Here is a 23,231-nt window from a genome sequence, read left to right as displayed (position 1 = left end):
TATTAAACTTGCTTATGTTAAGCATTCTAAGAACATCAAGATGCATTTTTCAAAATGTCAGCAGTTGCTTTTTGCTAAGAATAGTATAATACATAGTCATTGTGGAAAGTGAAACTTACATCAAGAGGGTTATTTATTCAAGTCTGAAAAATTATATGAAATCCAAATTTTTTGTTAAAAAAACCTCATATTTTCCAAGATTTATTATATGGAAAAAGTCAGAATCCAAAAATCAGGCATCTCGGACCTACTGAGGTTGTACGGTATATAAGCCAATGAGAGAGGAATTAGCCCCGAAAATCTGACTGTTTCATATTTTTCAGGCAAAAAACCTTATTCGCCATTAGTGTTTTTGTGAGAACTTTAATTTCCACATGAAAACATATGTTGAACTCATATTCCTTAATTCCAGCACACTATGATTGGCCCAGAATTCCTGGAAGTAACAGTCATGAACAAATGAGCAAATCTGCATTACCATAATCTGTAACATATTGATGAGTAATTGGGTGGTGCACCCACAGGAATATGAAATTGTTAGCTTTTATGTGAAGTGGACTGGCTTTAAAATGGAAACATAATGGAAGCATAATTCATAATCAACCATGTATAGAACAATTTTTACTGTATAAGTTGATAGAAATAAAGTGTGGAAGCCTCTACAATAATATGTATATTCATGTTTGAAGGCCAATATATTCAAACTAGAAAACAAATCAGGCTGCATGTGTAAGGTCATATTTGCCAGAATTGGCGAAGAAGGGGGTCAAAGTTTTTTTTAAAGAGACAATACTTCTATCAAATGGTCGAATAGTCGAACGATTTTTAGTTCGAATCGTTCAATTCGAAGTCAAAGTCATAGTCGAAGGTAGAAGTAGCCAATTCGATGGTCGAAGTAGCCAAAAAAATACTTCGAAATCCGAAGTTTTTTTCATTCGAATCCTTCACTCCAGCTTAGTAAATGTGCCCCCAGTTTTGATTCTTAGTCATTTTATATTGTTAATAATATATCCCCGGTTGTACAATATATACATATTAGAAGTTACCTTGAAGTGGCACCAGAGGCCTCATGTTTCCCCATATTTTAGGAAAGGGTGAATTACACTGAAATCTCAGTAGGTTATGTAAAACATGTGACATCACTAAGCACTGATTATAACTGATGATTAGGGATGGGTGAATTTGACCCGTTTCGTTTCGCCAAAACGTGAAAAAAAATTGTTGTGAAGCTAAATATTTTAGTTGCGCGTCTTTTTTTTTTTTTTTAACGCACAACACCATACAAGTCTATGGGCGTAATTTCCGTGTCAAAACGAGGCAAAAAAATTTGCCCATCCCTATCATACAATAGTCCCATTTGTAAGGATTTAATTTGGATATCTATTTTTGTCTTAAATCATTTAAACATTCAATAAACCCAACTACATGGTACTATTTTATTAATACAGAAATAAAGAAAACAATTTAAATTATTTTTTAATTAATTTAGAAAAATTGAGTTTCTTTAAGATGGCTTTCTTGTAATTTTGAGCTTTCTGGATAATGAGTTTTCAGATAACTGATCCTATACCTGCATAAAATTATGTGTACATACATATGCATACTAAGGGGGTTACTTATTAAAGTCTGAATGCCAAAAACTCAAAAAATTCTAGTTTTTTTAACTAGAAAATCCTAGTTTTTAGCGGAAAAAAACCCCCCAAATTTTTCAGGATTTATTATCCCCCTTAGTATGTAAAAAGTTTGAATCCAAAAATCTGGCATCTCATACCTGCCGAGGTTGAATACTGTATTAGACAATGGGAGAAGTCCCGAAGATATCCTGATCTGCACTGGGTTTCCTGCAATAATTTGAATATTTGGTGGTTTTTGGGCATAAAATCAAAAAAAAATCTGATTTTTTCACCATTTTTTTTTAGTTTTTTCCCGCACGCGTGTGGATTTGGTTGGTGTAGTTTTCACTATTTTGATAATTTACCCCCTAACTGTAGCTTGTAAGATAACAATAGCCTTGGATATTATGTTTGCTCAATAAATCATTGAAGCCTCTCCTAAAGTTATTAATAGAAAGCTAATTTTTTTAAATCTAAACATGTTACATGATATTTATGGATCTTTTGTATTTTAAGAAAAATAACATAGGAAATGCTTAGGACTAATGCTTTAGAATATTATTATAGAATAAATCAGTTCTCTGAATTTGTAATCACATTAAAATGAATGCATTCATGTGTTTGAGCAAATATAAAATCTACTGTAGGAGTTATTTACTTTCCTTGCAGTGCCAATGCTAGAGAATTAAGGGGAAAAATTACATGTCCCTTAGTACTCATTTAACAATCACATGTGTCCCAGACACACTTTGCACCTTGTGCTGGATTGAAAATTCAGGGTGAGGTTTAGACCGTCCTGGGGCACAGGCCAACCCTGTACTTCACAACTGCCACATGGAATGAGGTAAGGGCAGGACCTTGTTGTGCCCTGCATCTCCTCTTCCACTTCTGAACATGACTGACAAGTTAGGGTTCGGGTGGGGGGGTGGGTTCATTAAAAGAAGTTACACAGGTATGGAATTATAAATTACAGAATGCAAATATTTTGAAACATGATTCAAACCTCTTTAGAAAATGTTATATCTCACCTTTGGTAGTTTCTGTTTTTTGTTCTTTCTCATCATCCTCTTCATGCTTATTGATAGCATTATCTGAATGAAATTTAGGAAAAATAACCAAATGAAAGCATTACAATTTCATTGGCATCATCCTCTCTTCAAAATAACGCATTCTGTCTATCTATTATGATCATGCCTTTCCCCTTCTCCTTTCTATGTCATTCACATTGACTTATATACAACCATGAATGGTCTAAGATGCCAGATTTTCAGATACGGATGTTTTCCATACTCAGGGTATACTAAATCCAGAAATTTTTTTGTTTTTTTCCCACTTAAAATATAGATTTTATAATAAAAAACCCTAAAATTTTTAAACTTTTTAGCATTCAGACTTTAATAAATAACACCCTTGGATTGCATTTGTTATCACTGCAATTACTGACTCGGCATTTCCCAAGCACAAAGAGCTGGTGCTTTTACAAACAAAGGGGCAATAAAATCCTAAATACAAATATATACAAACTACCATTGCATTATAAAACAAGTCATTATATTCTAGTAGGAGAAGAAAGCACAGTTGTAATACTGTCCTTATATTCTGTTCTATAAAAACAGTAGTTCTCGGTGATGCTTTGCAGCAACACTGAGCTTTATCATCTCATTACTCTAGTCTTGTTCTCCAATGCGTAGTGCATGCAGAGAAAAGTAATTTGGATAATTATTTTTCACAATGTAAGAAACATTTCTAGCTCAGAAGAAAACACATCTATATGTCAAACCTTTAGTAATGTTTTACTGAGAGATAACTATCATTACCACATGGTAACATTTAACAAGGCTTTATAAATCAGCCCCTAAGTAACTGACCTTGTAAATTACCTGTGATTTCTTCCTTTGCTTCCATTGTGCCAAAATTTGAGGGATCTATGGGAGCAAACAATTATGTAATTTAAAGAGGACCCGTCACCCCAAAAAATTATTCAAATTCCTATTTTATCACATTAGTCAAGCAAAATTAACTTTAATAACAAAATATAAATGATTTGAACCTTGTCGTGCATGTAAAAATTGTTGCTCACGTCAAAATTATTTTGATGCCCATTGGCTTCAATGCATTTTTCGGATTTTTTCGCAGTTTCGCAAATTTTTCAGCAAAGTGAAGAGGGACAGATTTGCCCATCACTACTTCCGTGTAAACAAGTTCTCGTGTCTCGCATGAATCCTGTATGTCAAGTTTACAGTTATGGAGAAGCTTATTCTATGGTGGGGTGAACTGAGAATAAAATGAGCTGTTTTATGCCACAATTGTCCAGAAGAACCAGAATTTTAGAAAATGAAAGTACTTTCGGTGTCACCGTTTGCCTAGTTTAGTGCAAGAATAACAAAACAATGTATAAACATGATGCATTCCCAGGACACTGTCCTATCCACCAAACTCATAACATTCAGCATGAAGGACACAGAGAACGCATGGGACTTAATTTATGTGCAAAAATGTAATGGTGTAAGTTGATGTGTCTGTCCTACATAGAGGACCTTTATGCAGATATTATATTTTGCAATAGAACCTGGGCTTTTTTGGTTTTTTTGGGTGGTCAGTCTGCTGCCTTTCAGACGCTATATAAGCTCATAAGATATATTTTGTATATTATTAGGATATAACATCAGATTACTCACCTTGCAAATTATTTGGTATTTCTTCCTTTTTGCCAATGTTATTTTCTTCTATTGTAGTAGGGGGTGAGTAATCTATGGGGGGTACACTGATTAAGTGAGCAGAACAGTGACACAGTGGGTGGGCTAGGATTTTGGGTTCAATGTCATCCAGGACACTATCTGCAAGGAGGTCACTTTTTCTCCCTATATTTGTGTAGGGTACTGTTACTGTTTTGACATATCATGTGTTATCATTAATTATAGAATAAATAAATGTTTCTTTTATTCATAGAATTACATTGGAATTATTGAATTCATGATTTGATCAACCAAATATATAAGTTATTGTATATGATAACAGAAGTCATAAACTGCATTATGGGTTATAGAGAGAGGCAAACTGTTCCCTTTAGTTTGAAGAGCAATTATCTTAATATGGGCTAGTAGACCTGTAGCAAACTTTGTATATTGTATTATATTTTATATTTACATTTTAGTTTCAGTTTGTTTCTTTTTTCAATTAATCAAGTGATCTTTAGAAAATGATTATAAAGTAAAATATATTTAATTTCCCATATCCACTAAGGAAATTTATTTTTGTAAACTAGTTATATATTATAATAAAATGATATATTGTTATATGCATATACAGTGTTTTTTTAGTAGCAGTATGCAACAATCCCTGTTTTGTTTAAAGGGTAAGGCATTTTTCATTAGCAGTATGCACAAAATGTTAATGTCTTAAATATATTGATAATGGGTTGAGTGCAGAGGACTCTTGTAATTGTCTATATACATATACACATATATATACAAACAATTACAGAATTTGAAGTTGAATCTAAATGGCTAACATTTTCTAGAAAGACTTCTAAAATAAATTAGGGGGCATTGTTACCTCTTTTTAACATTATAAAAAATAAACATTTACCTTTGGAAGGTTCTGTGTTTTCTTCTTTCCTTTCGGCTTCATCTACCATTTCTATGAAAAAAGATTGCAAAATAAAGTATTTACATACTGAATTTAAAAACCCTATTTATATGGACTACAATTTCTTTCCTAGAAGTCCATGCACAATATCTAGATGCACATTTTTATGTTGGTGATACTGATTTAAACATTTACTTTTGGAAGGTTCTGTATTTTCTTCTTTCCTTCCAGCTCCTTTCTCATTCATTGCATCTACTATTTCTATGAAAAAATAAATTGCAAAATAAAGCACTTACATATTGATTCATAAATTGTATTTATATGGCCTACAATGCCTTTCCTATAAGTCCATGCACGATATTTCCATGCACATTTCTCATTATGGTAATACTGAATTAAACTGTAAACATTTACCTTTGGAAACTTCTGGGTTTTCTTCTTTCCATTCAGCTCCATTCTCATTCATTGCAACATCATCTACTGTTACTATGAAAAAATGCAAAAAAAAGCACTTACATATTTAATTCATAAACCCTATTAAAAGGCCCTCAATTTCTTTCTTAGAAGTTCATGCACAATTTCTACATGCACATTTCTCAATTTGGTGATACTGAAGGAAACATTTATCTTTGGAAGGTTCTGGTTTTCTTCTTTCCTTTCAGCTACTTCATTCAAAATTAATTAGTTAGAGGTGCACATCATAATACAGTAATAATTATTTGGTGCTCAGGAGTCCCGTGTGAGATCCCCTAATAATGCACTAAACATTAAGAAAAGCAGTGCACCCAAATTGTAAGATCTAGCTACATGCACATTTATCATTGTGGCAATACTGAATTAAACATTTACCTTTGGAAGGTTCGGTGTTTTCTTCTTTTTTCTTTTTAGCTACATTCTCATTTAAGGCAACATCATATACAATTTCTATGAAAAAAATAGCAAATTAAGCATTTACACATTGAAATTATAAACCCTCTATTTGACCTACACCTTCTTTCCTAGAAGTCCATGCACAATATCTACATGAGCATTTTATTTTTTGCCAGTCCCTGGTCTTTCCCTTGTTTGTTATAGTTTATACAGGAGCAGTGGCCAGCTAGCTCCCACCCTTTCCAGCTATAGGCAGGTGAATGAAGTGGTGGCCAACAAAAGGGCAACCAAGTTTGGGAGTTTTAACAGCGGCAAGTAAGTTGCAGGTAAAACTTGGTCCCAGTGTAAAATGCATAACGATGGAGTACAATTCTTAATGAATCAGTGAAAGTTGAGCATAGGACTGGCCACATGTGGGATTACTTTGACATAGTTGGCCATCTTAAATATATTACAATATATGGACAAACAATCCCTGTTTTGTTTAAATAGTAAGCATGTAGATAAGTCTGTCTATGCATGTATAAATATATGGAATTTATTTAGAAAGGTTGAACTTGATGGATCATTGTCCTTTTTCCACCTAACTACTATTTGTAAGTATGTGTGTAATTGCATACTAATACATTAGAATTAAGAATTCACCTTCTAAAGTTTCTGTGTGTTCTTCTTTTCCATCATCTTTTTCACTCATTGTCATTGTATTATTTTCTGAGAGAAATATGAAAATAATGAATATGAATAATATAAAAATACCTGTGTCCTCTCTAAGCTACATATAAGATAAGCTGTATATTATACTTTTTAAAAATAGCAGTTTCTGTCAATTTCAATTTCGTAAAATAGAATTTTTTTTTTTAAATCTGTTCATGGAGTTGATTATCTGAACAATAATCTGTAGAATAAACCCTTAAAAAATATAACCTTAGTAACTTTGATATTCAAAATGTAATTCATATGCCCTATACCAATAAATGTAATAATTAACTTTTTAAAGTTTATATATGTTCTTTCTTTTCCATATACTTATTGTATTTTAGTATATAACAGATTTACATTCAATCATGTATTACGTAATTGGGAGAGAATACCCAGTAATACTTTACATTTATATTATAGATTTGTTTATCTATATGAATCCTCCTAGGACCCAGTATTATTTTTTACTGTTTAGATGAATTTAAGTAGCCTTAAATAATGGTCCTTATGATATTATACCTGCTGCCCCTTAAGATAGTCAGTGCCAATCAAGTATAGGGCAACTCGGTCTTTGACACCAGAATTGAAAATATATTTTACATGATCTACCTAAATTGATTAGTAGATGTGATGTCATAATTTGATCATGCTTTCTTTCCATATTTTTGTTCAATTGTAGGCTGGCACAAAACGGACTTCACTCCAAAATATGATGCAGTTTATTAAACAAAAAAGAACATCTCAAAAAGTAGCCTTACATGCTTTGTGCTTGTAGGCACTTAATCATAGGCTAAGGATATTCTGCACAGACAGTGGTTTATAAATGGAAACAAACCAATCAGAAAAGTACTTTGAACAGCCAATCAGAAAGGTTAGTATATATATATATATATATATATATATATATATATAACAAACAAGGGAAAGTTGTGCTCACCACTATTTTTTAAAAACCATTAGGCGGGGGTGCAATGAGGGTGTGACCACAAAATACATATAGTCAACTACAAGAGGTCCTCTGCACTCAACCCATTATCAATATATTTAAGACAGAGACATTTTGTGCATACTGCTACTAAAAAATGCCTTACCCTTTAAACAACACAGGGATTGTTTGTCCATATATTGCAATATATTTAAGCTGGCCAACTACGTCAAAGTCATCCCATATCTGGCCAGTCCTACGCTTAATTTTCATCTGATTCATTAAGAATTCAATTGCATAAGTATACATTTTACAAAGGGACTAAGTTTTACCTGCAACTTACTAGCTGCTTTCAAAGTAAAACTCCCAAACTTGGCTGTGACCAGCTCCATGTTGTAGCTCCCACCCCTCCCAGCTATAGTCAGGTGATCCCACTGGTGTCTAATAAAAGGGCAGCCAAGTTTGGGAGTTTTACTTTGAAAGCAGCTAGTAAGTTGCAGGTAAAACTTAGTCCCTTTGTAAAATGTATACTTATGCAATTGAATTCTTAATGAATCAGATGAAAATTAAGCGTAGGACTGGCCAGATATGGGATGACTTTGACGTAGTTGGCCAGCTTAAATATATTGCAATATATGGACAAACAATCCCTGTGTTGTTTAAAGGGTAAGGCATTTTTTAGTAGCAGTATGCACAAAATGTCTCTGTCTTAAATATATTGATAATGGGTTGAGTGCAGAGGACCTCTTGTAGTTGACTATATATATATATATATATATATATATATATATATATATATATATATATATATATATATATATATATATATATATATATATATATATATATATATATATATATATATATATATATATATATAATTGAGTTGTCCAGGAATATAAGGCTATACAATAAGTACAAACGTTAAAAGCTTAAAATTCATATTTCTACAAAATAGAGAAATTCTAATAGTTAAATGATTGTATAAAAATAGTATTGCAGTTAAGGTGACAGTTTTAGTATTTTCAGAGTTATTCAAGGTTTAAAGTATTAGGAATATTTTTAGACAAATTCTCAATTTTTTTATACAAAACAGGATACATTGTATTCTAAATTCATTCCTGAAGGTTGTCTAGTTTCTTGAAAGAACATCTATTTAGCTTCTTGTTTAATAAGTCTATCCAATGTATTTCCACCTCTAATGTGTAACAAAACCTTTTCTATGCCATATCTAGTATAGGTTAATTGAAAACAACTAGACTTGCGGAGCAATCATTGAAGAAGTTTCACTACTCATCCGAGCAGCTTCTTCAGTTCAACTGGGAAATTCTCAGCATATAAACTCTTCCACTAATCCAATCACAATGGCACATTGCAACTCTCCAGTGAGGTGACATCTGAAATTTACTGAGGTGTTGATTCTGTGTAGTTACTGTGATAGGATTATCCAATGTGTCATGTAACTCCTAGAAACAGGTGTTACTAGGGAGTATTCATGCAACTCTCACAAATAACACCTGTTACTGTAACACCTGTTAAACGAAATCCCTGATTTTTGGATTATCAAACGCAAATCACAATGTCATGAAACAATTTTAGGGACATCTGCCTTTGACTTCTACATGACCTTGACAGGTTTGAAATGGATTATTTTTGGATTCAGAGTTTTAGAAGCTTTGGTGTGCAATAAAATCTCTAAAAATTATACTTTTTTCCATTAAAAGTTCATGTTTTCCCTTTAAAAAGCTTGACCAGATAAAGGCCCCCTAAATAAACCCAGTAGGATTTGATTGTCACCAATGAGGATTAATTATATCTTAGTTGCAATAAAGTACAATGTACTGTTTTATTAAAAGGAAATCATTTTAGATTTGATTGAAAAGGAGTCTATAGGAGATAACCTTTGTGTGTTTTTATTAGCTGAATGCTCGAGCACGAAAGCTTGAATGTTATTAAATGGTGCCCTTGTTGATAATAATGGACTTCATAAAGAGAAAAGTGTGGCATAGTTACATAGTTAAATTGGGTTGAAAAAGACAAAGTCCATCAAGTTCAACCCCTCCAAATGAAAATCCATACACACACCCCTCCCTACTTTTAATTAAATTCTATATACCCATATCTATACTAACTATAGAGCTTAGTATCACAATAGCCTTTGATATTATGTCTGTCCAAAAAATCATCCAAGCCATTCTTATAGTCATTAACTGAATCAGCATCACAACATCACCCGGCAGTGCATTCCCCAACCTCACTGTCCTGACTGTGATGAACCACCTACGTTGCTTCAAATGAAAGTTCTTTTCTTCTAGTCTGAAGGGGAGGCCTCTGGTACGGTGATCCACTTTATGGGTAAAAAGGTCCCCTGCTATTTGTCTATAATGTCCTCTAATGTACTTGCAAAGTGTAATCATGTCCCCTCGCAATCGCCTTTTTTCCAGAGAAAACAACCCCAAACTCGACAGTCTACCCTCATAATTTAACTCTTCCCTCCCTCTAACCAGTTTAGTTGCACTTAGTCTCTGCACTCTCTCCAGCTCATTTATATCCCTCTTAAGGACTGGTGTCCAAAACTGCCCCCATACTCCAGATGAGGCCTCACCAGGGACCTATAAAGAGGCAGAATTATGTTTTCATCCCTTGAGTTAATGCCCTTTTTTATACAAGACAGAACTTTATTTGCTTTAGTAGCCACAGAATGACACTGCCCAGAATTAGACAACGTGTTATCTACAAAGACCTCTAGATCCTTCTCATTTAAGGAAACTCCCAACACACTGCCATTTAGTGTATAACTTGCATTTATATTATTTTTGCCAAAGTGCATAACCTGCATTTATCAACATTGAACATGAAACATTGCCTTGTCCCTTGCTTAATTAAAGCCCCTTTTTATTGAATTGCTGCCAAAGTTTAAATCTATTAGTTGTGTCCAGCCAACCTGATCAATTTTAGCTTAAAGCTAAGAGGCCCATTAACTATCAAATAGATTTTTTCAGAATCTCTAAAAATGTGTGGTTTTCCTATTTTTAAAAGTTCTAAAAATGATTTACTAAGTATAAAAACCACAAAACCCTCTTATATAAAACTTCCCCAGTTTAAACTTGTAGAGGTCCTTTAAAAATTAATGGGAGCTGCCCTGATTCTACTGAATTGTTTTTTAAATACTTTGGTCTTTAAGAAGTTATTTTTTCACTAGCAATAGTCTGAAAAACTCAAATTTGTATATGTTTTAAAGGTATTCACATTTTTTCATGACATGCGTAGTTTTAGAGAAAGTATGTGATAAAAATTTGCAAAAAGCCATTTTAAGTAACACTTTTATTACATTGTCCCTAAGGAGAGCTGGGGGGGATGCGGTTGAGGAGGGGTGGGAGGATCTCTGTACTAGCCCCAGATGTTTAATACAGAGGAGGTTGCTTCCACTACAATAATGAGCTCTGTGTAAACAAGCTGTCCTCCCTCATTTGTTGCCTATGTCTAATGTTTACATACAAGAATGAATTCATTCTACATGGAGTTTAACTAATAATGGTCCTATACGACTCTCATGATTGTCCTGAAGAAGCAGAAAGTTGAAAATGAACGTTTCATAGTTTGTCTTATTTAGTCAAGAAATAACAACCATATATATTTATGAATATAAAAAGGCATGCCTATTTTCCTGCATTACCATCTTTTCTACCCACTTAACTTTAATAGGGATAATTACTAAACCTCAAATTTATCTGGTCGGGTTTTTTGGGGCAAAACTCAAGGTTTTCAGGTTTTCTCAAACTCAAATTTTTCGAGATTTATAAAAGCCTGATGCAGCAAAATGTCTGAATCTGAAAATCCGCCATCTCAGATCTGCAGAGGTTGTAAATAAGTCAATGACAGAGGTCTCTATCCTAATTGTAAGTTATTATGGCTTGTGCTGGGTTTAGCCTGAAAATATAATCATTTCTGGCTTTTTGGGCAAAAATCCCAAAAAATCGTATGATTCAGGGAAAATTCCCGAAAAAATGGTATGATATAATTTTTCATATGAATGTTTGGGTTTGGTTGTGTTTTTTTTATTAAAATAATGAGATAAAACTGGATTTGAGTAAATAACCTCTTAATATACCATTATGTACATTACATAAAAAGAAGAACATGGAAATTTACAATCTCAAAAATAAGATTTAAATTACCAACCTTGCAAAATATTTGATATTTCTTCCTTTTCTTGAGTTTCATTTTCATCCATTGTACTAAGAGGTGAGTGATCTTTGGGAGCAGATAATTAAATATTAAAAATGTAGGATTTGCATACCAAGTATATACCCACTTTGGATGGCTTTTAATGCTGTTAATGATTAATGCTATTTCTGAGAAACCAACTTTAGGGGGCACATTTACTATTGGTCGAATATTGAGGGTTAATTAACCCTCAATATTCGACTATCGAATTTAAATCCTTCGACTTCGAGTATCCTTTTTGTTGTGCGTCTTTTATTTTATTTTTTTGAAGCACAACACCATACAAGTCTATGGGCATCATTTCCGTGTCGAAACAAGGCAAAAAAATTTGCCCATCCCTATCATACAATAGTCCCATTTGTAAGGATTTAATTTGGATATCTATTTTTGTCTTAAATCATTTAGGGGCCGATTCACTAAGCTCGAGTGAAGGATTCGAATGAAAAATACTTCGAATTTCGAAGTATTTTTTGGGTACTTCGACCATCGAATGGGCTACTTCGACCTTCGACTACGACCTTCGACTTCGATTCGAACGATTCGAACTAAAAATCGTTCGACTATTCGACCATTCGATAGTCGAAGTACTTTCCCTTTAAAAAAAACTTCGACCCCCTACTTCGGCAGATAAAACCTACCGAAGTCAATGTTAGCCTATGGGGAAGGTCCCCATAGGCTTGCTAAACTTTTTTTGATCGAAGGATTTTCCTTCGATCGTTGGATTAAAATCCTTCGAATCGTTCGATTCGAAGGATTTAATCGTTCGATCGAACGAAAAATCCTTCGATCGATCGAACGAACGTTTAGCGCTAAATCCTTTGACTTCGATATTCGAAGTCGAAGGATTTCAATTCGAGGGTCGAATTTCGAAGTATTTTTTACTTCGAAATTCGACCCTTAGTGAATCTGCCCCTTAATATCAATATCAATAAACCCGACTACATGGTACTATTTAATGAAAAAACAACTTCACATTTTTCAGGATTTATTATCCCCTGTAAAAAGTTTGAATCCAAAAATCTGGCATCTCAGACCTGCCGAGGTTGAATACTGTATTAGACAATGGGAGAAGTCCTGAAGATATCCTGATCTGCAGTGGGTTTCCTGCAATAATTCGAATATTTGGTAGCTTTTGGGTATAAAATAAAAAAATCTGATTTTTTCACAATTTTTTTAGTTTTTTCCCGCACACGTGTGGATTTGGTCGGTGTAGTTTTCACTATTTTGATAAGTTACCCCCTAACTGTTGCTTGTAAGATAACAATAGCCTTGGATATTATGTTTGCTCAATAAATCATTGAAGTCTCTCCTAAAGTTATTAATAGAAAGTTAATTTCCTTAAATCTAAACATGTTACATAATATTTATGGATCTTTTGTATTTTAAGAAAAATAACATAGGAAATGCTTAGGACTAATGCTTTAGAATATTATTATAGAATAAATCAGTTCTTTGAATTTATAATCACATTAAAATGAATGCATTCATGTGTTTGAGCAGATATAAAATCTACTGTAGGAGTTATTTACTTTCCTTGCAGTGCCAATGCTAGAGCATTAAGAGGAAAAATGACATGTCCCTTAGTACTCATTTAACAATCACGTGTGTCCCAGAGACTGCGCAACTTTGCACCTTGTGCTGGATTGAAAATTCAGGGTGAGGTTTAGACCATCCTGGGGCACAGGCCAACCCTGTACTTCACAACTGCCACATGGCATGAGGTAAGGACAGGACCTTGTTGTGCCCTGCATCTCCTCTTCCACTTCTTAACGTGACTGACAAGTTAGGGTTCGGGTGGGGGAGTGGGTGCATTAAAAGAAGTTATACAGGTATGGAATTATAAATTACAGAATGCAAATATTTTGAAACATGATTCAAACCTCTTTAGAAAATGTTATATCTCACCTTTGGTAGTTTCTGTTTTTTGTTCTTTCTCATCATCCTCTTCATGCTTATTGATAGCATTATCTGAATGAATTTTAGGAAAAATAACCAAATGAAAGCATTACAATTTCATTGGCATCATCCACTCTTCAAAATAACGCATTCTGTCTATCTATTATGATCATGCCTTACCCCTTCTCCTTTCTATGACATTTAATATTCTATTGGCTGTATTACAAAATATTAAACTATAGGATCATTAAAGTTACTATTGAGTCTACCCTTGATCATATACAATGAGACTATCTTCATTCAAACAGACGTAAGACAACAAATTTTAGGCAGTTATTTATCAAAATCTCTCATTATTTTCTGAAATCTACTCTGACCGAATGGGTTATTTCCCCTAATTTATCATTACATTTTCCAGAAAATGTCCTAAAAAAAAATTTGTGAAAAATGTGAATTGTACTAATTTTTTCAGATTTTCTGCCCAAAAACCTAGATTTTTTGGGATTTTTGCCTGAAAACCACAAAATCCTCAGATGATTTCACAAAACCCTGTGTAGATCAGGATATCTTTTGGACTTTTCCCATTGATTTATATACAACCACGAATCGTCTAAGATGCCAGATTTTCGGATACTGATGTTTTCCATCCTCAGGGTATACTAAATCCAGAAAAATTCTAGTTTGTTTCCCACCTAAGATATAGATTTTATAATAAAAAAAACTCAATTTTTTCAAGTGTTTAGCATTCAGACTTTAATAAATAACACCCTTGGATTGCATTTGTTATCACTGCAATTACTGACTGGGCATTTCCCAAGCACAAAGAGCTGGTGCTTTTACAAACAAGGGGGCAATGAAATCATAAATACAAATATATAAAAACTACCATTGCATTATAAAACAAGTTATTATATTCTAGTAGGAGAAGAAAGCACAGTTGTAATACTGTCCTTATATTCTGATCTATAAAAACAGTAGTTCTCAGTGATGCTTTGCAGCAACACTGAGCTTTATCATCTGATTACTCTAGTCTTGTTCTCCAATGCGTAGTGCATGCAGAGAAAAGGAATTTGGATAATTATTTTTCACAATGTAAGAAACATTTCTAGCTCAGAAGAAAACACATTTATATGTCAAACCTTTAGTAATGTTTTACTAAGAGATAACTATCATTACCACAAGGTAAAATTTAACAAGGCTTTATAAATCAGCCCCTAAGTAACTGACCTTGTAAATTACCTGTGATTTCTTCCTTTACTTCCATTGTGCCAAAATTTGAGGGATCTATGGGAGCAATCAATTATGTAATTTAAAGAGTACTCGTCACCCAAAAAAATTATTCAAAATCCTATTTTCTAACATTAGTCAAGCAAAATGAACTTTAATTACAAAATATAAATGATTTGAATCTTGTTGTGCGTGTAAAAATTGTCGCTCACGTCAAAATTGTTGCATGTCAAAATTATTTTGATGCCCATTGGCTTCAATGCATTTTTCAAATTTCTTCGCAGTTTCGCAAATTTTTTCGACATAGTGAAAAGGGACAGATTTGCCCATCGCTACTTCAGTGTAAACAAGTTCTCGTGTCTCACATGAATCCTGTATGTCAAGTTTACAGTTATGGTGAAGCTTATTCTATGGTGGGGTGAACTGAGAATAAAATGAGCTGTTTTTTGCCACAATTGTCCAGAAGAACCAGAATTTTAGAAAATGAAAGTCACTGTTTGCCTAGTTTAGTGCAAGAATAACAAAACAATTTATAAACATTATGCATTCCCAGGACACTGTATTTCCTATCCACCAAACTCATAACATTCAGCATGAAGGACACAGAGAACGCATGGGACTTAATTTATGTGCAAAAATGTAATGGTGTAAGTTGATGTGTCTGTCCTACATAGAGGACCTTTATGCAGATATTATATTTTGCAATAGAACCTGGGCTTTTTTGTTTTTTTTGGGTGGTTGGTCAGCTGCCTTTCAGATGCTACATAAGCTCATAAGATATATTTTGTTATCCATTAGGATATAACATCAGATTACTCACCTTGCAAATTATTTGGTATTTCTTCCTTTTTGCCAATGTTATTTTCTTCTATTGTAGTAGGGGGTGAGTAATCTATGGGGGGTACACTGATTAAGTGAACAGAACAGTGACACAGTGGGTGGGCTAGGATTTTGGGTTCAATGTCATCCAGGACACTATCTGCAAGGAGGTCACTTTTTCTCCCTATATTTGTGTAGGGTACTGTTTTGACATATCATGTGTTATCATTAATTATAGAATAAATCAATGTTTCTTTTTTTCATAGAATTACATTGGAATTATTGAATTCATGTTTTGATCATCCAAATAGATAAGCTATTGTATATGATAATAGAAGTCATAAACTGCATTATGGGTTATAGAGAGAGGCAAACTGTTCCCTTAAGTTTGAAAATCAATTATCTTACTATGGGTTACTAGACCTGTAGCAAACTTTGTATCTTGTATTACATTATACATATATTTTATATTTACATTTTAGTTTCAGTTTGTTTCTTTTTTCCATTAACCAAGTAATCTTTAGAAAATTATTATAAAGTAAAATATATTTAATTTCCCATATCCACTAAGGAAATTTACAAGAAGTCCATGCACAATATCTAGATGCACATTTTTATGTTGGTGATACTGATTTAAACGTTTACTTTTGGAAGGTTCTGTATTTTCTTCTTTCCTTCCAGCTCCTTTCTCATTCATTGCATCTACTATTTCTATGAAAAAATAAATTGCAAAATAAAGCACTTACATATTGAATTCATAAACCGTATTTATATGGCCTACAATGCCTTTCCTATAAATCCATGCACGATATTTCCATGCACATTTCTCATTATGGTAATACTGAATTAAACTGTAAACATTTACCTTTGGAAACTTCTGGGTTTTCTTCTTTCCATTCAGCTCCATTCTCATTTATTGCAACATCATCTACTGTTACTATGAAAAAATGCAAAAAAAAAGCACTTACATATTTAATTCATAAACCCTATTAAAAGGCCCTCAATTTCTTTCTTAGAAGTTCATGCACAATTTCTACATGCACATTTCTCAATTTGGTGATACTGAAGGAAACATTTATCTTTGGAAGGTTCTGGTTTTCTTCTTTCCTTTCAGCTACTTCATTCAAAATTAATTAGTTAGAGGTGCACATCATAATACAGTAATAATTATTTGGTGCTCAGGAGTCCCCTGTGAGATCCCCTAATAATGCACTAAACATTAAGAAAAGCAGTGCACCCAAATTGTAAGATCTAGCTACATGCACATTTATCATTGTGGCAATACTGAATTAAACATTTACCTTTGGAAGGTTCTGTGTTTTCTTCTTTTTTCTTTTTAGTTACATTCTCATTTAAGGCAACATCATATACCATTTCTATGAAAAAAATAGCAAATGAAGCATTTACATATTGAAATTATAAACCCTTTATGTGACCTACACCTTCTTTCCTAGAAGTCCATGCACAATATCTACATGAGCATTTTTTTTTTGCCAGTCCCTGGTCTTTCCCTTGTTTGTTATAGTTTATACAGGAGCAGTGGCCAGCTAGCTCCCACCCTTTCCAGCTATAGGCAGGTGAATGAAGTGGTGGCCAACAAAAGGGCAACCAAGTTTGGGAGTTTTAACAGCGGCAAGTAAGTTGCAGGTAAAACTTGGTCCCAGTGTAAAATGCATAACGATGGAGTACAATTCTTAATGAAACAGTGAAAGTTGAGCATAGGACTGGCCATGGGATGACTTTGACATAGTTGGCCATCTTAAATATATTACAATATATGGACAAACAATCCCTGTTTTGTTTATATAGTAAGCATGTAGATAAGTCTGTCTATGCATGTATAAATATATGGAATTTATTTAGAAAGGTAGAACTTGATGGATCATTGTCCTTTTTCCACCTAACTACTATTTGTAAGTATGTGTGTAATTGCATACTAATACATTAGAATTAAGAATTCACCTTCTAAAGTTTCTGTGTGTTCTTCTTTTCCATCATCTTTTTCACTCATTGTATTATTTTCTGAATGATCTGAGAGAAATATGAATAATATAAAAATACTTGTGTCCTCTCCAAGCTACATACAAGATAAGCTGTATAGTATACTTTTTGAAATAGCAGTTTCTGTCAAGTTCAATTGGGAAAAAAGGAAAAAGATTAAATATTTTGTAGAATATCTGTAGAATAAACCCTTAAAAAATATTACCTTAGTAACTTTAATATTCAAAATTTAATTCATATGCCCTATACCAATAAATATAATAATTAAGTTTTTAAAGTTTATATGTTTTTTCTTTTCCATTTACTTGGGGGCACATTTACTAAGGCTCGAAGTGAATTAAAAGTGAATTTTTGAATTCAAAAACGTTGAATTTCGAAGTTATTTTTGGGTACTTCGACCAACAAATAGGCCAAATTAGATTTCAACTTTGATTTGAAGTGAAAATGCTTTGACTATTCGACCATTCGATAATCGAAGTACTGTCATTTTAAAAAACTTTGACTTAGACACTTCGCCACCTTAAACCTGCCGAATTGCTATGTTAGCCTATGGGGACCTCCTAGAACCTATAGCCAGTATTTGGCTAAGTTTAGAGAAGTCGAAGGATTTTTTTATAAATTCGTACGATCGTACAATTAAATCATTTGAATCGTTCAATTCGAAGTACGATCGTACGATCTTAAAAATCCTTTGACTTCGAATGTAGGTCTAGCCTATTAGATGGTCGAATTTAGAAGTTTTTTTTTCACTTCGAAATTTGACCCTTGATAAATCTGCCCCTTACTGTATTTTAGTATATAACAGATTTTCATTCAATCATGTATTACGTAATTGGGAGAAAATACCCCGTAATACTTTACATTTATATTATAGATCTGTTTATCTATATGAATCCTCCTAGGACCTAGGATTATTTTTTAATGTTTAGATGTATTAAGTAGCCTTAAAGAATGGTCCTTATGATATTATACCTGCTGCCCCTTAAGATAGTCAGTGCCAATCAAGTATAGGGCAACACGGTCTTTGACACCAGATTTGAAAATATATTTGACATGATCTACCTAAATTGATTTGTAGATGTGATGTTATAATTTGATTATGCTTTCATTTCTTTCCATATTTATGTTCAATTGTAGGCTGGCACAAATCGGACTTCACTCCAAAATATGATGCAGACTTTTAAACAAAAAAGAACATCTCTGTAATAGCCCCAGATGTTTAATACAGAGGAGGTTGCTTCCACTACAATAATGATCTCTGTGTAAACAAGCTGTCCTCCCTCATTTGTTGTCTAAAGTTTACATACAAGAAGGAATTCATTCTACATGGAGTTTAACTAATAATGGCCCTATACGACTCTCATGTCCTGAAGAAGCAGAAAGTTGAAAATTAAAGTTTCATAGTTTGTCTTATTTAGTAAAGAAATAACAACCATATATATTTATGAATATAAAAAGGCATGCCTATTTTCCTCATTGCATTACCATCTTTTCTACCCACTTAACTTTAATAGGGATAATTACTAAACCTCAAATTTATCTGGTCGGGTTTTTTGGGGCAAAACTCAAGGTTTTCAGGTTTTCTCAAACTCAAATTTTTCGAGATTTATAAAAGCCTGATGCAGCAAAAAGTCTGAATCTGAAAATCCGCCATCTCAGATCTGCAGAGGTTGTAAATAAGTCAATGACAGAGGTCTCTATCCTAATTGTAAGTTATTATGGCCTGTGCTCAGTTTAGCCTGAAAATACAATCATTTCTGACTTTTTGGCCAAAAATCCAAAAAAAATGGTATGATTCAGGGAAAATTCCCGAAAAAAATTGTATGATATGATTTTTCATATGAATGTTTGGGTTTGGTTGTGTTTTTTTTATTAAAATAATGAGATAAAATTGGATTTTAGTAAATAACCTCTTAATATACCATTATGTACATTACATAAAAAGAAGAACATGGAAATTTACAATCTCAAAAATAAGATTTAAATTACCAACCTTGCAAAATATTTGATATTTTTTCCTTTTCTTGAGTTTCATTTTCATCCATTGTACTAGGAGGTGAGTGATCTTTGGGAGCACATAATTAAATATTAAAATGTAGGATTTGCATACCAAATATATACCCACTTTGGATGGCTTTTTAATGCTGTTAATGATTAATGCTATTTCTGAGAGACCAACTTTAGGGGGCACATTTACTATTGGTCCAATATTGAGGGTTAATTAACCCTCGATATTCGACTATCGAATTTAAATCGACTAAGAGTATGGTTTTTGTTGTGCGTCTTTTCTTTTTTTTTTTGACGCACAACACCATACAAGTCTATGGGCATCATTTCCGTGTCGAAACAAGGCAAAAAAAATCGCCCATCCCTATCATACAATAGTCCCATTTGTAAGGATTTAATTTGGATATCTATTTTTGTCTTAAATCATTTAATATCAATATCAATAAACCCAACTACATGGTACTATGTTATTAATACAGAAATAAAGAAAACAATTTAAATTATTTTTTAATTAATTTAGAAAAATGGAGGTTCTTTAAGATGGCTTTCTTGTAATTTTGAGCTTTCTGGATAATGAGTTTTCAGATAACTGATCCTATACCTGCATAAAATTATGTGTACATGCACACTAAGGGGGTTACTTATTAAAGTCCGAATGCCAAAATCTCAAAAAATTCTAGTTTTTTTAACTAGAAAATCCTAGTTTTTAATGAAAAAAAAACCCTCAAATTTTGTTTGAATCCAAAAATCTGGTATCTCAGACCTGCCGAGGTTGAATACTGTATTAGACAATGGGAGAAGTCCTGAAGATATCCTGATCTGCACTGGGTTTCCTGCAATAATTCGAATATTTGGTGGTTTTTGGGCATAAAATAAAAAATCCGATTTTTTTCACTATTTTTTTTAGTTTTTTCCCGCACACGTGTGGATTTGGTCGGTGTAATTTTCACTATTTTGATAAGTTACCCCCTAACTGTAGCTTGTAAGATAACAATAGCCTTGGATATTATGTTTGCTCAATAAATCATTGAAGTCTCTCCTAAAGTTATTAATAGAAAGTTAATTTCCTTAAATCTAAACATGTTACATGATATTTATGGATCTTTGTATTTTAAGAAAAATAACATAGGAAATGCTTAGGACTAATGCTTTAGAATATTATTATAGAATAAATCAGTTTTCTGAATTTATAATCACATTAGAATGAATGCATTCATGTGTTTGAGCAAATATAAAATCCACTGTAGGGTTCATTTACTTTCCTTGCAGTGCCAATGCTAGAGCATTAAGGGGAAAAATTACATGTCCCTTAGTACTCGTTTAACAATCACATGTGTCCCAGACACACTTTGCACCTTGTGCTGGATTGAAAATTCAGGGTGAGGTTTAGACCATCCTGGGGCACAGGCCAACCCTGTACTTCACAACTGCCACATGGCATGAGGTAAGGACAGGACCTTGTTGTGCCCTGCATCTCCTCTTCCACTTCCTAACGTGACTGACAAGTTAGGGTTCGGGTGGGGGAGTGGGTGTATTAAAAGAAGTTATACAGGTATGGAATTATAAATTACAGGATGCAAATATTTTGAAACATGATTCAAACCTCTTTAGAAAATGTTATATCTCACCTTTGATAGTTTCTGTTTTTGCTCTTTCTCATCATCCTCTTCATGCTTATTGATAGCATTATCTGAATGAATTTTAGGAAAAATAACCAAATGAAAGCATTACAATTTCATTGGCATCAGCCTCTCTTCAAAATAACGCATTCTGTCTATCTATTATGATCATGCCTTACCCCTTCTCCTTTCTATGTCATTTAATATTCTATTGGCTGTATTACAAAATATTAAACTATAGGATCATTAAAGTTACTATTGAGGCTACCCTTGATCATATACAATGAGACTATCTTCATTCAAACAGACGTAAGGCAACAAATTTTAGGCAGTTATTTATCAAAATCTCTCATTATTTTCTGAAATCTACTCTGACCGAATGGGTTATTTCCTCAAATTTATCATTACATTTTCCAGAAAATGTCCTAAAAAAAACTTGTGAAAAATGTGAATTGTACTAATTTTTTCAGATTTTCTGCCCAAAAACTCAGATTTTTTGGGATTTTTGCCTGAAAACCACAAAATCCTCAGATAATTTCACAAAACCCTGTGCAGATCATGATATGTTTGGGACTATTCCCATTGACTTATATACAACCACGAATCGTCTAAGATGCCAGATTTTCAGATACTGATGTTTTCCATACTCAGGGTATACTAAATCCAGAAAAATTTTAGTTTGTTTCCCACTCAAGATATAGATTTTATAATAAAAAAAAAACAAAATTTTTTCAAGTTTTTAGCATTGAGAATTTAATAAATAACACCCTTGGATTGCATTTGTTATCACTGCAATTACTGACTGGGCATTTCCGAAGCACAAAGAGCTGGTGCTTTTACAAACAAGGGGGCAATGAAATCATAAATACAAATATATACAAACTATCATTGCATTATAAAAAAAGTTATTATATTCTTGTAGGAGAAGAAAACACAGTTGTAATACTGTCCTTATATTCTGATCTATAAAAACAGTAGTTCTCGGTAATGCTTTGCAGCAACACTGAGCTTTATCATTTCATTACTCTAGTCTTGTTCTCCAATGCGTAGTGCATGCAGAGAAAAGGAATTTGGATAATTATTTTTCACAATGTAAGAAACATTTCTAGCTCAGAAGAAAACACATTTATATGTCAAACCTTTAGTAATGTTTTACTAAGAGATAACTATCATTACCACATGGTAAAATTTACAAGGCTTTATAAATCAGCCCCTAAGTAACTGACCTTGTAAATTACCTGTGATTTCTTCCTTTACTTCCATTGTGCCAAAATTTGAGGGATCTATGGGAGCAAACAATTACAGTGTATGTAATTTAAAGAGGACCCGTCACCCAAAAAAATTATTCAAAATCCTATTTTATAACATTAGTCAAGCAAAATGAACTTTAATTACAAAATATAAATGATTTGACTCTTGTTGTGCATGTAAAAATTGTTGCATGTCAAAATTATTTTGATGCCCATTGGCTTCAATTCATTTTTCAAATTTCTTCGCAGTTTCGCAAATTTTTTCGACATAGTGAAAAGGGACAGATTTGCCCATCACTACTTCAGTGTAAACAAGTTCTCGTGTCTCACATGAATCCTGTATGTCAAGTTTACCGTTATGATGAAGCTTATTCTATGGTGGGGTGAACTGAGAATAAAATGAGCTGTTTTATGCCACAATTGTCCAGAAGAACCAGAATTGTAGAAAATGAAAGTACTTTCGGTGTCACCGTTTGCCTAGTTTAGTGCA

General features: G+C 33.0%; 1 protein-coding gene across 15 annotated transcripts in view; it reads right to left on the bottom strand.

Annotated features, from left to right (window-relative positions):
- The window catches only part of LOC108705602, a 411,717-nt gene that overhangs the window by 7,655 nt on the left and 380,831 nt on the right, over positions 1-23,231 (bottom strand). For 5 of the 15 annotated variants that reach the window (XM_041576725.1, XM_041576737.1, XM_041576736.1 and 2 more), the window contains 16 exons: positions 22,718-22,774; positions 19,859-19,930; positions 17,827-17,895; positions 17,166-17,240; positions 16,730-16,801; positions 16,510-16,575; positions 15,046-15,102; positions 13,828-13,890; positions 11,878-11,949; positions 6,717-6,782; positions 6,051-6,125; positions 5,616-5,687; positions 5,397-5,462; positions 5,202-5,252; positions 3,482-3,538; positions 2,642-2,704 (listed from right to left, as the gene is read on the bottom strand). In XM_041576725.1, coding sequence (XP_041432659.1) covers positions 2,642-2,704; positions 3,482-3,538; positions 5,202-5,252; positions 5,397-5,462; positions 5,616-5,687; positions 6,051-6,125; positions 6,717-6,782; positions 11,878-11,949; positions 13,828-13,890; positions 15,046-15,102; positions 16,510-16,575; positions 16,730-16,801; positions 17,166-17,240; positions 17,827-17,895; positions 19,859-19,930; positions 22,718-22,774 — 1,053 coding nt within the window. The remainder of the gene's footprint in view (positions 1-2,641; positions 2,705-3,481; positions 3,539-5,201; positions 5,253-5,396; positions 5,463-5,615; positions 5,688-6,050; positions 6,126-6,716; positions 6,783-11,877; positions 11,950-13,827; positions 13,891-15,045; positions 15,103-16,509; positions 16,576-16,729; positions 16,802-17,165; positions 17,241-17,826; positions 17,896-19,858; positions 19,931-22,717; positions 22,775-23,231) is intronic. The other 10 variants (XM_041576726.1, XM_041576727.1, XM_041576728.1 and 7 more) reach the window with 10 other exon arrangements.

Source organism: Xenopus laevis, chromosome 9_10L (genome assembly GCF_017654675.1).
Source record: "Xenopus laevis strain J_2021 chromosome 9_10L, Xenopus_laevis_v10.1, whole genome shotgun sequence".
NCBI classification, from domain to species: domain Eukaryota; kingdom Metazoa; phylum Chordata; class Amphibia; order Anura; family Pipidae; genus Xenopus; species Xenopus laevis.
This window is presented reverse-complemented; position numbering and strand designations above follow the sequence as displayed.